Genomic DNA, 13,557 nt, shown 5'->3' with positions numbered 1-13,557 from the left:
AGCTACTAACATTTTGCCTGTAGTTGAAGTGGGTAAACAGAAAGAATAAAGGGATGGGGGGTGGGTGGATGGGATTAGCACAAAGCAAATAAGGTTTTAAAAGCTTGCTTGACTCTTATAATTAATAATAATAATAATAAAATAATACCTAATTTCTCAGGAAGTAACCTACCAACAGGGACTGTAGAAGTCACTACTAGTTGGCTCTGTTTAGTCTTTAACCCTATCGCCCCCAGTATTAGTCATCATTGCTGGTTTCTTAGCAGTTACTCAGAGTAACAAGGACAGCAGCAAACTGTGGCTTTATCATGTAAAAGCGTTTGGGAATGGACCTGAAGATAGCAGTGTAAGGGTTCTGAGGAAGAGTGTACAATTAAGGACAATATTTCAAGCAGCCAAAACTATACAGTGCTGGGTTCTTCAGAGTCGGCATCAAAGCAATGCCTGGTTATGGTCTTCAGGAGCACTGATGCAAAGAATGACTGTGGAAGAAATACAATCCTGATGGATTTAAGTTATTCAGGTGTCCTGTGGCATGATACCACAGATCTGTTACTGTTTATACTTTCTCTCAGTTCCGTCTCTTTATTTAAATATATGTGATATATCACTTAAGTTTCACCAAATGAATAATCTTACTGAAACTGAGAGAAGATGCTTGAATATTCAAAGACCTTCCCCTCAAAAAGAGAAAGTTTATCTTAAGGAAAAAGCTTATGCTATAGCCAGGGTTTTTTACAATATCTTTGGTAAGGTGAGGAGCTTTACATTTTAATTTCCCTTCTTTCACAGCTAAATGCTCCTCCTGGTCTTGTCTTTCCTGTTTACTCCCACGACTGGGTAGGACACATGGATGATTGTGCCCCCACTCCCTTTTTGTTTCAAAGGGAAGGGTGATGCCTGCCTTACCATGCCAAGAGAGCTGTGTCTGTGCTTGATGATCAAGCTGTGAGGACTTAACTGCTGCCTTGTTCTTCTCACACTGCTGCTTTTTAGAAAAACATCTTGAGAATTGGGTTTCACAATAAATGAAATGTGTATGAGAAATAAACCGGAAATATGTTGGGATTTTTCTTTTGTGAAACAGATTTCCTTGCAAATAAGTGTTCTTCGGTGAGGAGAAAATGAGCATGTGATCACTTATATTCTTGTAGTCTGCAAGACAATAGCTTTTCCAGTTCTCTTTTTACAATAAAATAGGGTTTTATTTAATCTTCATAGAAAAGGTTGGATTAAATCAATCCAAAACAGTGATGCAGGGTGCCTGCAGAAACCTTACCTTGCATAAAACTAAGGTAAAGGATATTTAACATATTAATTATTTCTATACAAGAAATTAAGTTATTTTGCTTTTTTTTTTTTAAGCACTATGGATAAGCTCTGAAACTAGAGGAATGTGGGAAGGCTCTTTATTGTAAGATTAAAGTAGAAAACACTTAGCTCTAAATTACCACACAGTGAAGAAAGCAGTGGATCTGGTTTGGCAACTCCAGTATAATTGGATAATATTTTGCTGTTTAATATTAAGCCTAAATTTAAGAATTAATCTTCCAAGGTTCTGACAAGGGAACATAGAAATTATGCAAATAGAATGCTGTGGTGACAATTAAAACAGACTTCAGCCTTGGATTCAACATGTAAAATGTGCAAGTGTCTCACAGAAACTGTCCCCTCTTTGTACCTTAATTACTGTGTATAGGAGGCTTAAGTGATCTTCAGAATATATTTAACTGTATCTGTTTTACAGGAAGCGGTAGAATGGTCCCATAAATTCTCCACATTTTTAAAGAGTCTTTACCTTGCAATTCTTTGTACAGTCAGAGTAAATTGTTTGTGATCCTTGGAGTGATCAAAGATGTGGAAAGTCAGGATTTAGCAGATGCTTTGTCTATTTCAAGATTTTTTTTAAAAAAATTATGTAATTAGACATGCAAAGAAATGCTCAGTATATTTATTTCATCATCTTCACTGAAATCAGAGAATTTATTTCTGTATGACCTTTACCAGATAAAGATCTGTATAAACTTGAGTCTTCTTACCACATTTTGCATCTGCTTAAATCACTGCAGGAGAAGGTGCATGGAATATTGCATTTACCTTCCTATGTGAGAATTCTGTTGCTCACATAATTGAACAGAATGTTTTCAAATTTGCCTTTTTGTTGAGAGCAGTTTTGAAGCATTTCGGCCCAAAAGGGAACTTACATAAAAGTGCCGACTTCTGGGTTTAAAATAACATGGCCACATTGGTCCTAGATAAAATGTTACTGCAGCTATACCATAAATATCAGTAATAGTCTTAGCGTGAGACTCAGTAGTGAAAGTGGCCTGCTGTCTCTTTCTAGTCAGCTTCCTCAGAATCATTGAGAATCTCTTCACCAGTCAGGCACTCTGTGGTGAGCCACAAAAGAGAAACATTAAACCAATCAAGGAAGAGCTTACCGAAATACAACTGGTATTACTTGGTACATCTTGTTAATATGAAAATACTTTTGTAGAACTATGACTAATAGTTGGGGGGTGGGTGGGTGGTGTGTATGTTTGTTTCTTCTAAAATACATCCTTTTTTTCCTCTGTGAATTTTTTTCTTAGACCTTAGTAATGTCATGAATTCTACTTCAAATATAAAAGCTGTGAATGGAAAAGCTGAAAGTAGTGATAGTGGCGCAGAATCAGAAGAGGAAGGACTTCATGAAGAAGAAGAAAAAGAACTGCAGCTGAATGGAAAGGGTATGTTTTCTGCCCTTGGACCACCATCTCTTCTAAAGTTGTTCTTAACCACCTAAGTAGCAGAAAATTCCAAAGGATCATGAATTCTGTACTTCTTCAGGAGAATTAGATACAAATACACGAAAGTGGCAGTATCTCAACCTGGGTTATAAGATCTAGATAGAACAAGTACAAATTTGTGAACTGTGCCATACAATTTTTGACTTGGATAGAAAGTTCTGTCAGTAGGTTAGCTAAAAGTCTTCACTCTGTATTGTTTTGGGTTTTGTTGCCAGTGCTGTTTGTAAGAGCTGTGAATGGCTACGTTGGCTGTAACAGTAGAATTGAAAATCACTTTTTTCAGAGAAAATAAAACAGAACTTTCAGTGAGTTTTTCATTTAGGGGGTCCATGAAGAGTTTTGAGAAATAACAGCATCAAGTGAAAACCAAATGAAATTACATATTTAGAATTCTATACAGGTTTTTTTCCTCCAAGAACATTAGGATTATTATGTAATTTATCAGAGACCTGCTTTGGATTTGTTTACTTATGTTTTAAATATTATCTTTATGCAAATTAAATTTTATATTTACACTTTTTACAAGAACAGAACAGTCTCTGCAAATGTGAATCTAGAAGCATTTATATCTTTTGTTCTGCAGATCCATTATACATACAGTCCATTAGGAAGTTAGCTACTTGAAGAAATATGTTTTGAGCTATTAGGTGTGTAGCTTTCTATTTGCAAGGTTTTCTTGTTCTTTTGCAGGCTATAAGAATGTGAAATCAGAATCAGAAGTTGCTAAGGATTTGGAAAGTATTGTTACTAATGGCTGTTACAAGGACGACTTTATCCCAGATTTGCAGAATGGCGTCCAGACCAAATCTGCCCTGAATGGCTTGAACCGGGAGGAAGAAATAAAGAAAATGGAGCCAAGCCTAGAAATAGCTAATAACAGTGCTCACCAAGGTACTGGTCTTGCAAGACCGTGCTTTCATTTGCACATGTTTTTCATGGAAAATACTACTTTCTTGAAAGCTTAATGCTGGGATTCAGAGACTAGCAATAGTGTCTTTCAGTTCTAGAAATCTGAAAAAAGACTCCCCAAAAAAATAAAATTTAATATCAGTTTAAAATAAGGCTTTCTTTTAGGATCTCCCACAGAAGGAGAGATGAATTCAGAAACAGAGGCCCAAAGCCACAGAAATACAGTTGTTTTCTTTTAAAATCATTATACTACATATGCATAGATTATTTGCCTTTGAAAGCTAATTTGTAGTGAAATCAAAATCACTAATGTCTTATTTGTTATTCTCAAAGGCTGAAAAGATTATAAATGCCAGTTTGTTGAAACTGATGTCTAAATACATAATTTTAAAACTAACAGATAATTTAGGCAAAACTGCTTTATACTGAGCTTGGGAAGGAGAGTGGAATGAACAAGGAAAAATTACCAACTTATAATGCAGAAATGCCACTATGAGATAGTTTTCCCATTATTAAAAGTTTTATCTAATTCCTATATTAATATAACCTCTTTATACAGAATCTAACTTTAGGATGACATTTGTAGATAAAGGGAGTATGAGTTGAAGCTCACCTAGACATTTTAACTCATTGCTTTACTCTTTGGCAGGATTGGCTCACATTTACAAAGCATGTGTGGGTATCTCCTTTCTGTACAGGTGAAAATGAAGAGAATACTGAAGAGGTCTCAGCAGCTCAGCACTTAACGAGTGATTCAGACAGTGAAGTTTATTGTGACTCTATGGAGCAGCTTGGACTAGAAGAGGTAGGGGCTTAGTGTTCCTAGATGTATTTTGAAACTGGTATGCTCATTTTTAAATAGGTTCCTATCTGTCAGGTGAACCTGGACATGCAGAGCTGAATGAAGTAGCTCATGCATAACTTTCTCCTGTTTGGACTATTGATTTTCATTCTTTTTATTGTCAGTCTTTTACAGCTTAGTTACTACTCATCTGAAAGCCTTGAAATCTTTGCCCTCAGAAAAGTTATGTGAAGGGAAGGTATAAAAATCAAGACTACAAGGAAACTACTGTCAAAAACAACAGTACAGAGAAACTAACAGCTGAGTCCACAAATGAATTTAGGGTCTCATAAGTGGGGACCAGAATCCAGTTACCTTTAAGCAGGGAGTGTCTTTGTAGCAATGAGCTTTTTGCATGCTCTTTCTCTGGCCTGATGAATCCTGAATTTGTCTCTTAGAATAAAGAGTAAGCCTTAGCAGGTGGCCTGTAGGCCGGTGCCTGAAAGTGGCCTAGGTCTAAAGAAGTGGGAGATGACAGTGATTTCTGGGTTCTCTTGTGCTCTCTTCAGCTGTGATGTACATCTCTGACTTTCATATGAAAGGTGGGCACCAACTGTACAGGCTTAATTTTGACTAAGTTTGAGCTCCTGCTCATTGTATTAACTAGTCTTAGCTGACTTACTGGGTTGGACCTCTTTCAGAGTCCAGTTTAAGTGTGGACTTCATAGCTTGTAATCAAACACCTAGTTTCCTGGTTCTGAGGAGGAATATAAGAATGATGCATGGGATCAGCAAGACCAGTAAGCACTCTAATATTGCATCATTCTCTTGTCCAACTGTTTCCTGAGGATCTAGAGAATTTCTTTTAACAAATCAAAGTTTTACCTTTAGTAATGAAGCATGTTTGGAAAGGTGATTTGGTAAAGTCCTGCAAGCTCTCTTAGCTAGGTGTTTCCCAATGATCCTGTGTGTTGTTTGAGCTTGTTTTGAGATTCTTTAATTGAAGTGGTCGATAATTTGTCAGAATTTCCAACCTGCATGAGAAAAGTTCTAGTTTTGAACAAAATAACAAATGTTCAGGTATATGTAAATAAATATACAACTACAGATGGATCAGTTCAAACTAGAAGAGGTTCATTTAAATAATTGAATTACAGCTTTTTATTGGAAAAGATGTAGCAAACACTGTCCTTCAGTTCTGCTGATACATGCTTATGAACTGCTATTTGACAAATGGGATTTTGCAGCAGTTTCTGTTTCTTTGCCCCTCCTTTTGGTTATTTTGGCTTTTTCATGGAGTTATTTTTCAGCTAGCTGAGGTCCTCAGTCTGCTTCAGCGTATAGGTGTGCAAGTGCTTGTCCTTGCACTGACAAAGGGTTGCTCGAACCACCTTAAGGCAGTCCTGTTGAGAACATGTAATTGTGACCTGAACAAAAATGTCATTCATTTTTAATATCTACCTGCAGTACCACTGATTTTGAGTGAGAATTTGATAGAATACTATGCCTTTCTTTTGTTTAGTGAGAGGTACAGGGTGCAGCCAAGCTGTTTTGAACAGGGTCATAATAAGCAATGTGATCTCTTTGCCATGAGTGTAAACACTGCCTACTCAGGGTTGCTAATAGCATGTGACTTTTGACAACATGGCTCATGAATCCAAGTCAGGATACCACTTCACTGTCTAGGAAGCAAAGCAGTTTTACAAGGGAAAACTGAGTATTTTCAGATATTAATGTTCTATATTAGTGGTTACTGATATGTTGGAAATGTCTAAAGTAATTCCAAGTGGTATTACTGTTTTGAGAATATTTGCTTCCAATGCCTTATCAGTCTAAAAGGGACATTTAGACAGTAGTAAGCACATTCTGCAGGAAAACAACTGCTCCTGTTAAAAGAAAAATCTTAATTCTGGGCAAACTATTTTCTTAAAGTAGAGATGATGCTTCTTCCTTTTTATTGGTTAACTGTCATGTTTTACAGAATTTAATTACTTGCTAATGTTAATTTGTAGCCCTTGGAGATCATCACATCATCTAAAGGATCTTTAAAGCATTCATCCCCTTTCTTGGATGTAGATCACAGTCTTTTGTTAGAAAATACGGATTTTCCAAGGCACGTTTGTATGACTTATGGGAGTCTCCAACCTGGAAATACTGTAGACGAAGCAGCTCAAGAACAAGGCGAAGTCAAGTGTGGTGGAGAAGATGGCAAAGCCAGTAATGGGGGCCCTCACAAGGAGAAGAAAGGTGGAGAAAAAGCAGATTTCTACAGTTTCAGAAGAGGGAGAGGTACTGTGGACACTGCTTTTGTGTTCCCCACTCTCCTGACTGCCATAAGTTATTGAGAAGCACTTGTCAACATTGTTCAGTAAGATAGTCATGCTATGTGGTGCTTCTGTCCTTCACAATAGAAACAGATAACAAAATCCTAATTACAGTTGGTAGCAATCAGTTTTGTCTTCAGAGTATTTATTTCATTAATAAGTATTACAAAAGGATTTGCTTGTGCTATGGAGATCTTGTATTAAGTGTGTTGGATTCTTCTGTTTTGGCTTACCTTAAACTCCAGCTGCTGTTTATGGCACCTGTCTTTTTAGAAATGTAAACTTCAAAACCTGTCTGTGTGTGAGAAGAGTTTATTTCCAAGTTACATATTTATTTTTAAATGCATACACATTTATAACTCTGTGGTGTCTTACTTGAAACCATGGAACATCTTGGAAACGTATCAGTGACGCATTGTTTTCTATATAATTGGAGTGTTAGCCACACCTTGTAGTGATTCTGATACTATCTGTTATGATTCTTAATGATTCTTAATCACATAATAGTCCAGATTTCAATTTCTGTTGGACCTCAGCTCTTTTTAATTCCGTAATACTTCTAATTCGTATTAGAAGTAGGTGCTGCTTATGCCAGTAGTATGATCTGTAAAGTCAAGGATAAAGTTAATTTTTCTCATTTAAAAAAAAAAAAGGCCAGAAGGTATTCTATTTATATATAGCATGCCTTTTTCTATGGCACCTATATATAAGGAGATGCAAAAATGAAAAAGAAAATCCAAATACAACATTTATATTGAAAACTATTATGAAGAACGTGTTATAGTTTAATTGTCTGCTTCTTTCTCTTGCGGTTTTACTTAACACTTGCCACTTCAGTCAGAAACATGATAGACTAGCTGTATATGCTTTAAGGGAGTATTGTAGGTTTCAAGCAGTTATTTTTTCTCATTACTATATTCTGGTGTTCTTTGTTTTCCAGATGGAGACTGTGTCAAACTTAACACGCCTATCCTTGATAATAAGACAGATCTTACTTTCTGTTCACTAGGGCAGAATTTACTGCTGAACTTGACTGGATGTAAATAAATAATTTTTTGTTAAATGTTTATACAGTTCTAGGACCTTGAATGATACTGTCACACTGAGGCTGTAGGGAAACATCTCAGATGATGTTGCAGTAACCTCTTGGTGCTTTTGAACTGTCTGAATATAGCCTATGATTAGGAGTACCCCACTCCATTTGGGAGGGAGAAAACCGAACTGTTAAAATCCAACATTTTCAATAGAGTTTGTAGCTCATTCTGTGTTTTATGTATTTTTCTTCTCCCTCAAAATAGGGCATAGACTTCAGCCTCTAGGAGACGGCTCACAAGGTGGACAGATGGGTAGTGGAGGGGACGGAGAGCGCTGGGGATCAGACAGAGGACCCAGGGGTAGCCTCAATGAGCAGATTGCAGTAGTGCTGATGCGGTTGCAAGAAGACATGCAGAATGTCCTTCAGAGGCTGCATATGCTGGAGGCGGTTACAGCATCACAGGTTATTATTCATTGAAGTCATTTGATTACTTTTTATTAAATTCCCTAGGGTATTTTTAATGCTTTTTCAGATTAAAATTTCGGACAATAGATTCTTAAACTGTGAAGATATTTCAATTATATTCTGTAGTTTATTCCAACTTAAAATTTCTTATTGGTACCTACTCTCAGGAACACAATTAAGGAGTCTTGTACGTGTGAGCAAAACCATGCATTTTGATGTAGAAATAACGGTATATTATTTTACTGATTTCTGATCAAACTAATTTTAGCTGTATTTATTGATACACATTACACAGTCACTATATGGAGATCGCATAGTTAATATTAGTAATACATGATCTCAGATAATTCTTCATCAGTAGATCTCAAAGCATTTTCAAAGGAAGTGAGAAATTATCTTTATCTTCCAGACTGGTAAAAGTTGGTAGAACTTCTGATTGCAGAAGTAGGTAGAACTTCTGATTCCATTTTTCAGTTAGCAGAAGACTGATTCTTCATAGCGTTCTTTCCCCTCAAAGTAATGCAGCTTGCTTGGAATTTCACCTCACATATAGAAGATAGGCAAAAGAAGTCTTAAGCAAGTGTAGATATTTATTGTAGTGGGGTTTTTTCCTTCTGTTTCAATGGCAATACAGTATATTCAGGAGAATAGAATATGCTGTGAATATAGTTGAATCAGCAACTTAAAAATGTTTGGTTTTGTTTGACTTGCTGATAATTTTTAATTTACCTAAGAATGACAGCTATACAAGCAGTATACTGTGGGATGCATGTATTCCAAATCTAAGGCAGCCAGGGAAAAGGATTTATTGAAACCACGGTTTTACTCTGTCAGAGCTATTCAAGAATCTGATATTTAGATATAGATTGATTTTCTTGTTTTTGCTTGAGCAATATATGAAGAAATAAAAGATTCTTCCCCAGTGGTTCATGCTATGTTTGCTACCCTTACCTAAAAAGAAACAGAAGCTTCTGTTTCATGCTTACATAAATTAAGATAGACAGAGAAAACTTACTGTTTTGTTTTTGTGGAAGCACAATAGTGTATGGGAATAGTCTTGAAAAGTTTCTGGTACTTCTCATTTTCTAGATTGCATGGAAGATTTGGAACAGAGTATTCTCTTTCTTTTATGCTGTTAGACATGCCTGTAGCTAGCTATAGGTCAGGGCAGACTAAAACAGTGCTTTCTGCCTTTGTGTAGACTAGTGCTGAAACATGTAATCATACAAATTAAGCTGCTGGGATTTCTATTCTGGGTTGCAAATGCTGGGACTGGACTAGAGTTGAGGAAGTTGTGATGACAAGTTGGGCAGGGGGGCCTTGAAAAACTGTAGAGAGGTCCAGTAAGTGACACTGATTCATTTTTTAACACAGAGATGTGATAAAAATGTTACAAAGAGTAACAGAAACATGAGAGGTAAGTTGGAAACAGTGGTGAAAGGGGGTTGCATGGGGGTGGTTTGTTCCTTAAACTGTCATATATACAGATTGCAAAGCCTTCACAAGATGGAAAACTTCATGTTCTCATTTTGTGAAGCAGAAAAATTCTAATTGCGGTTTCCTTTTTTATACTTACTAGCCTTTGTTTGTATTTAAAGGCAAAATCTGCAACACTACAGTCAAATTATCAGCCCGCTTCCTCTGTCAAGGTAAAATATTGTTCATTCTATTTGTAAAAAGCAGTGTGAATGGTGGAAAAAGATGAGACGAATGTTTTATATCTAGCTCTTAGTATGTGCTTTTCATATTGTCTCTCCCTTGACTAGGAGATAAAAAAGAAACTGTGTCTGGAGAAGTTTATTTTTATTTTTTTTCTTTCTGGTCTTACTGGTATTTTCTACTTTGATACTGTAGCATTTGAAGGGATTGAGAAGTATACATGCGGCATTCAATATGTACACAGAGATTGCTGACTAGAATTTTTTTCTGTTTTCCTTAGAAACCATCATGGTGGCCCTTTGAAATTTCTCCTGGTATTTTAGCTTTTGCTATTGTATGGCCATTTATTGCCCAGTGGTTGGTACATGTGTATCTTCAAAGAAAGCGAAGGTAAAGATGTGTATTCAATAGGGCATATGTATACTATATTTCACCCGTTTAAACCAATATGTAGTATATTGTGTTATTTAGACAGGACATAAAATACTGCCTTCATGCATAAGAAGAATGCAAGGGCATGCTCTCAGTAAGGCTTTGACAGTGTGTCTGAAATGTCAGGTGGGTATCAAAATGGGGAACTTTATGATAATTGCTTTGATAAATCCCATTTCCCCGAGTTCTTTCTTTTAAGACACATCTTGCTTAATGTTCCATTGTATGTACCATTGACTCATAGCTCTGAAGATACCAGGCTAAAGCAGTTTGTACAGTAGAGTCCCTGATATGGTTGTCATAGGAAGGTGCATGTTTCAGTCCCAAGAACTCAAGTCAAATGCACAACAGGAAATATAGGAAGCTAGTAGGAGTGCTTTCCATTAGCTGGGAATTCTAGGAAGAGACCTTGAGTACCTTGAGAGTTTCTCCGCATAAGAAAGTATTTAGTTTGACTTTATATGTGGCAATTTAGGTTAAATCCATGAAATGTGATGCAGGGTAAGTAATTTCAGTGACGGTACATGGGTGGGTGAGGCTGGGTAGTTTGGAAGTGTTTCCATGACATTCTTTGACCCTCTCACTTCCAATATTCTCTTGACCCATTTTCACTGCTTCTAGACTCCCTAGTCCCCTTGTGCCATGAGAAGATTTTTTCCTTTCAAATCCTTTGCAGAGTTCCATCTGGCACCTGTTTCTTATTTAAATTTACTAGCACCTTACTATGATATTTTTGTAGCTTTGACTTCCTTCAGATGAAGCACAGTTGTACTTTCATCTCACCTTTACTCTCTAAGCATCAGAAGATCAAGTGGATGTTCTCTAGTTGCTATCTACTTAGTTCAACCTCACACCTGAGGTTTATTAGCTTACTGTGCTCTTAACTTTTAAAGTTTTTTCCTGTCAGTCTGCAGAGAATCTGCATATGTGTAGTTCTTACTAGAATTAGTTTAAATTGTTCTAGCTTTTTAATGTTTGATGGTTTTCATGATATAGTTTTCTCTTACATGGTAAATCATGGAAACACAGAATGGTTAAGGTTAGAAGGGGGCTCTGGAGGCCATCTGATCCAACCCCCCTCTTCAGTCAGGGCCACCTAGAGCCAGTTGCCGATGCCCGGATGGCTTGTGAGTATCTCAACCTCCCTGGCAACCTGTGCCAGTGCTTATCTCTCCTCATGGGAGAGATGCTCTGGTCCATTAATCATCTTCATGGCCCTTCGTTGGAGTCTCTGCAGTATGTCCATGTCTCTCTTGTACCCAGAACTGGACCCAGCACTCCAGGTGTGGCCTTTCCAGTGCTGAGTAGAGGGGAAGGATCATCTCCCCCATCCTGCCGGGAGGGATGATGCAGCCTGCAATACCATTGGCCACCTTTGCTGCAGGGTTGCTGGCTCATGTTCCCCCTGGTGACCACTAGGACCCCCAGGTCCTTTTCTGCCAAGCTGCTTTCCAGTGGGGTAGACCCCAGCATGTTCTCGTGCTTGGGGTTGTTCCTCCCCAGGGGCAGGACTTGGCACTTGCCCTTGCTGGACTTCCAGAGGTTCCTGACAGCCCATCTTGCCATCCTGTTCAGGTCTGTGTGGATGGCAGCACCACCCTCTGGCATATTAGCCACCCCTCCCAGTTTTGTGTCATCAGCAAACGTGCTGAGGGTGCGCTCTGCTCCATCATCCAGATCATTAACAAAGATGTTAAACAGGACTGGACCCAGTGCCCACCCCTGGCACAGACTGCTCGTTACTAGCCTCCGACTAGGCTTCAGTCACTGATCACCACCCTCTGGGCCCAGCCTCTGGTATCGTAAACAGTACAATGCCCACAGAGGCTGCAAGACTTCCAAGGAGTTACCCTGTCTCAGTGCTGTCAGCAGCACTGATGTTACTTGCATGATCTCATGAAACTAGAGATTTCACTACTAGGCCTTTTAGGCAGTTACATGCATTTGTCTTATTTTCTGTACTGGTAAATGGACATTTCCATTTCACCTGCAAGGACAAAGTTTTTAAAAATCAAGAGTCTTTCTAGTATCTTATGTGAAGCTCCTGTGAACTTTAGTATTGTTGAGCTAATAGCTCTAGAATGGCCATGTTCTCTCTCTCAACAGTATCCCGTTCTTGTAAACCTTTTTTGAACATTTATTTTGACCTCTCTAGCACCCTCAAGCAATTCACAGGTTCAGTCAGAAACCAGAGCACTCTTTCTAGCAATTTTTCTAATACACTGTTGTAATGATTCAGAGCTTAAATGAATAAACAAATGGTATATTATTTTTAGTTTGAATTTGTCTTCAGCTTTCATCCACTGTCTTTTCCTAGATCTTTATCTACTTGACAAAGAGCCTGTGCTGTGTTTTCCATGGGTATTTTATTGCTATCACCAGGTCATCTCTTAATCTCTTGCTTAAATAAAACAGATGGATGAACTGGAATCTCATTTTAAAGTCGTTTTCCAGTCTTGAGATGATTCTGGTGGCTCTTTCCTGAATGCCTCACAGTTCTTTTTGAGTTCTGGAGACACCAGGATTTGTACCACAGTCTACTAATAGTAGTATCAGGGTGTCCATGAGACATAGTAGTATAGCCCCAGATAGTCCTTGTTTTGTTTACTCATTCATGGATTGTATTAAAATGAGATGAACTTCAAGAACAGAAACAACTAAAGAAATGTCTTTGCTATTCAGCTTTCCTCTTGGTTTCTGAAGAAATCTACCTGTAGCCAGAATTTAAGACCAACTGCTTCTGCACCACCTTTCCATCCAGAGTTCCATCTCCTTTAGCAGTGGGTAGGAAGTTGATCAAGTACTCTCGGAGAGAAAAATAGAATTTTGAAATGAGTCCTTCTCTGTTGTCCCATTGCCAGTTTCAGCTTGTACTCTGTTAAGGTGTGTCAGCTTTTAGGCAACAGCTGCACACAGTGCGTATGTTAACCATATCTATGTACTTTTGGTTTTCAAATATATAAACTGCCCTGGAGCAGAAACCAGGAGTCTGTGCTACCATGTGAGGTTTTCTCATCGTGAAGCTGCGGAGCCATGACTCAGCTCTTTTGCACAGTGGAGCAAATTCCATGGAACTGGTGGAGAGGTGGCCTTCTGTGGCCAACAGCTTTGTGTTGAGCTCACATCCCTGGGAAGGGGTAGCTCAGTGTACTCTTAGCGTCC

At 38.0% G+C, this 13,557-nt stretch overlaps 1 protein-coding gene across 4 annotated transcripts in view; it reads left to right on the top strand.

Moving 5' to 3' along the window:
• ACBD5 (acyl-CoA binding domain containing 5) overlaps positions 1 to 13,557 on the top strand; it is a 31,870-nt gene that overhangs the window by 15,774 nt on the left and 2,539 nt on the right. For 3 of the 4 annotated variants that reach the window (XM_074900082.1, XM_074900081.1, XM_074900078.1), the window contains 7 exons: positions 2,592 to 2,729; positions 3,480 to 3,680; positions 4,397 to 4,503; positions 6,492 to 6,768; positions 8,102 to 8,301; positions 9,903 to 9,953; positions 10,244 to 10,353. In XM_074900082.1, the coding sequence (XP_074756183.1) occupies positions 2,592 to 2,729; positions 3,480 to 3,680; positions 4,397 to 4,503; positions 6,492 to 6,768; positions 8,102 to 8,301; positions 9,903 to 9,953; positions 10,244 to 10,353 (1,084 nt within the window). Of the gene's footprint in view, positions 1 to 2,591; positions 2,730 to 3,479; positions 3,681 to 4,396; positions 4,504 to 6,491; positions 6,769 to 8,101; positions 8,302 to 9,902; positions 9,954 to 10,243; positions 10,358 to 13,557 lie in introns of those variants that run through there. The other variant, XM_074900080.1, reaches the window with a different exon arrangement.

This window comes from Athene noctua, chromosome 2 (assembly GCF_965140245.1).
Source record: "Athene noctua chromosome 2, bAthNoc1.hap1.1, whole genome shotgun sequence".
NCBI classification, from domain to species: domain Eukaryota; kingdom Metazoa; phylum Chordata; class Aves; order Strigiformes; family Strigidae; genus Athene; species Athene noctua.
Note: the sequence above shows the minus strand (reverse complement) of the source record. Positions and strands in the feature narration are given on the sequence as shown.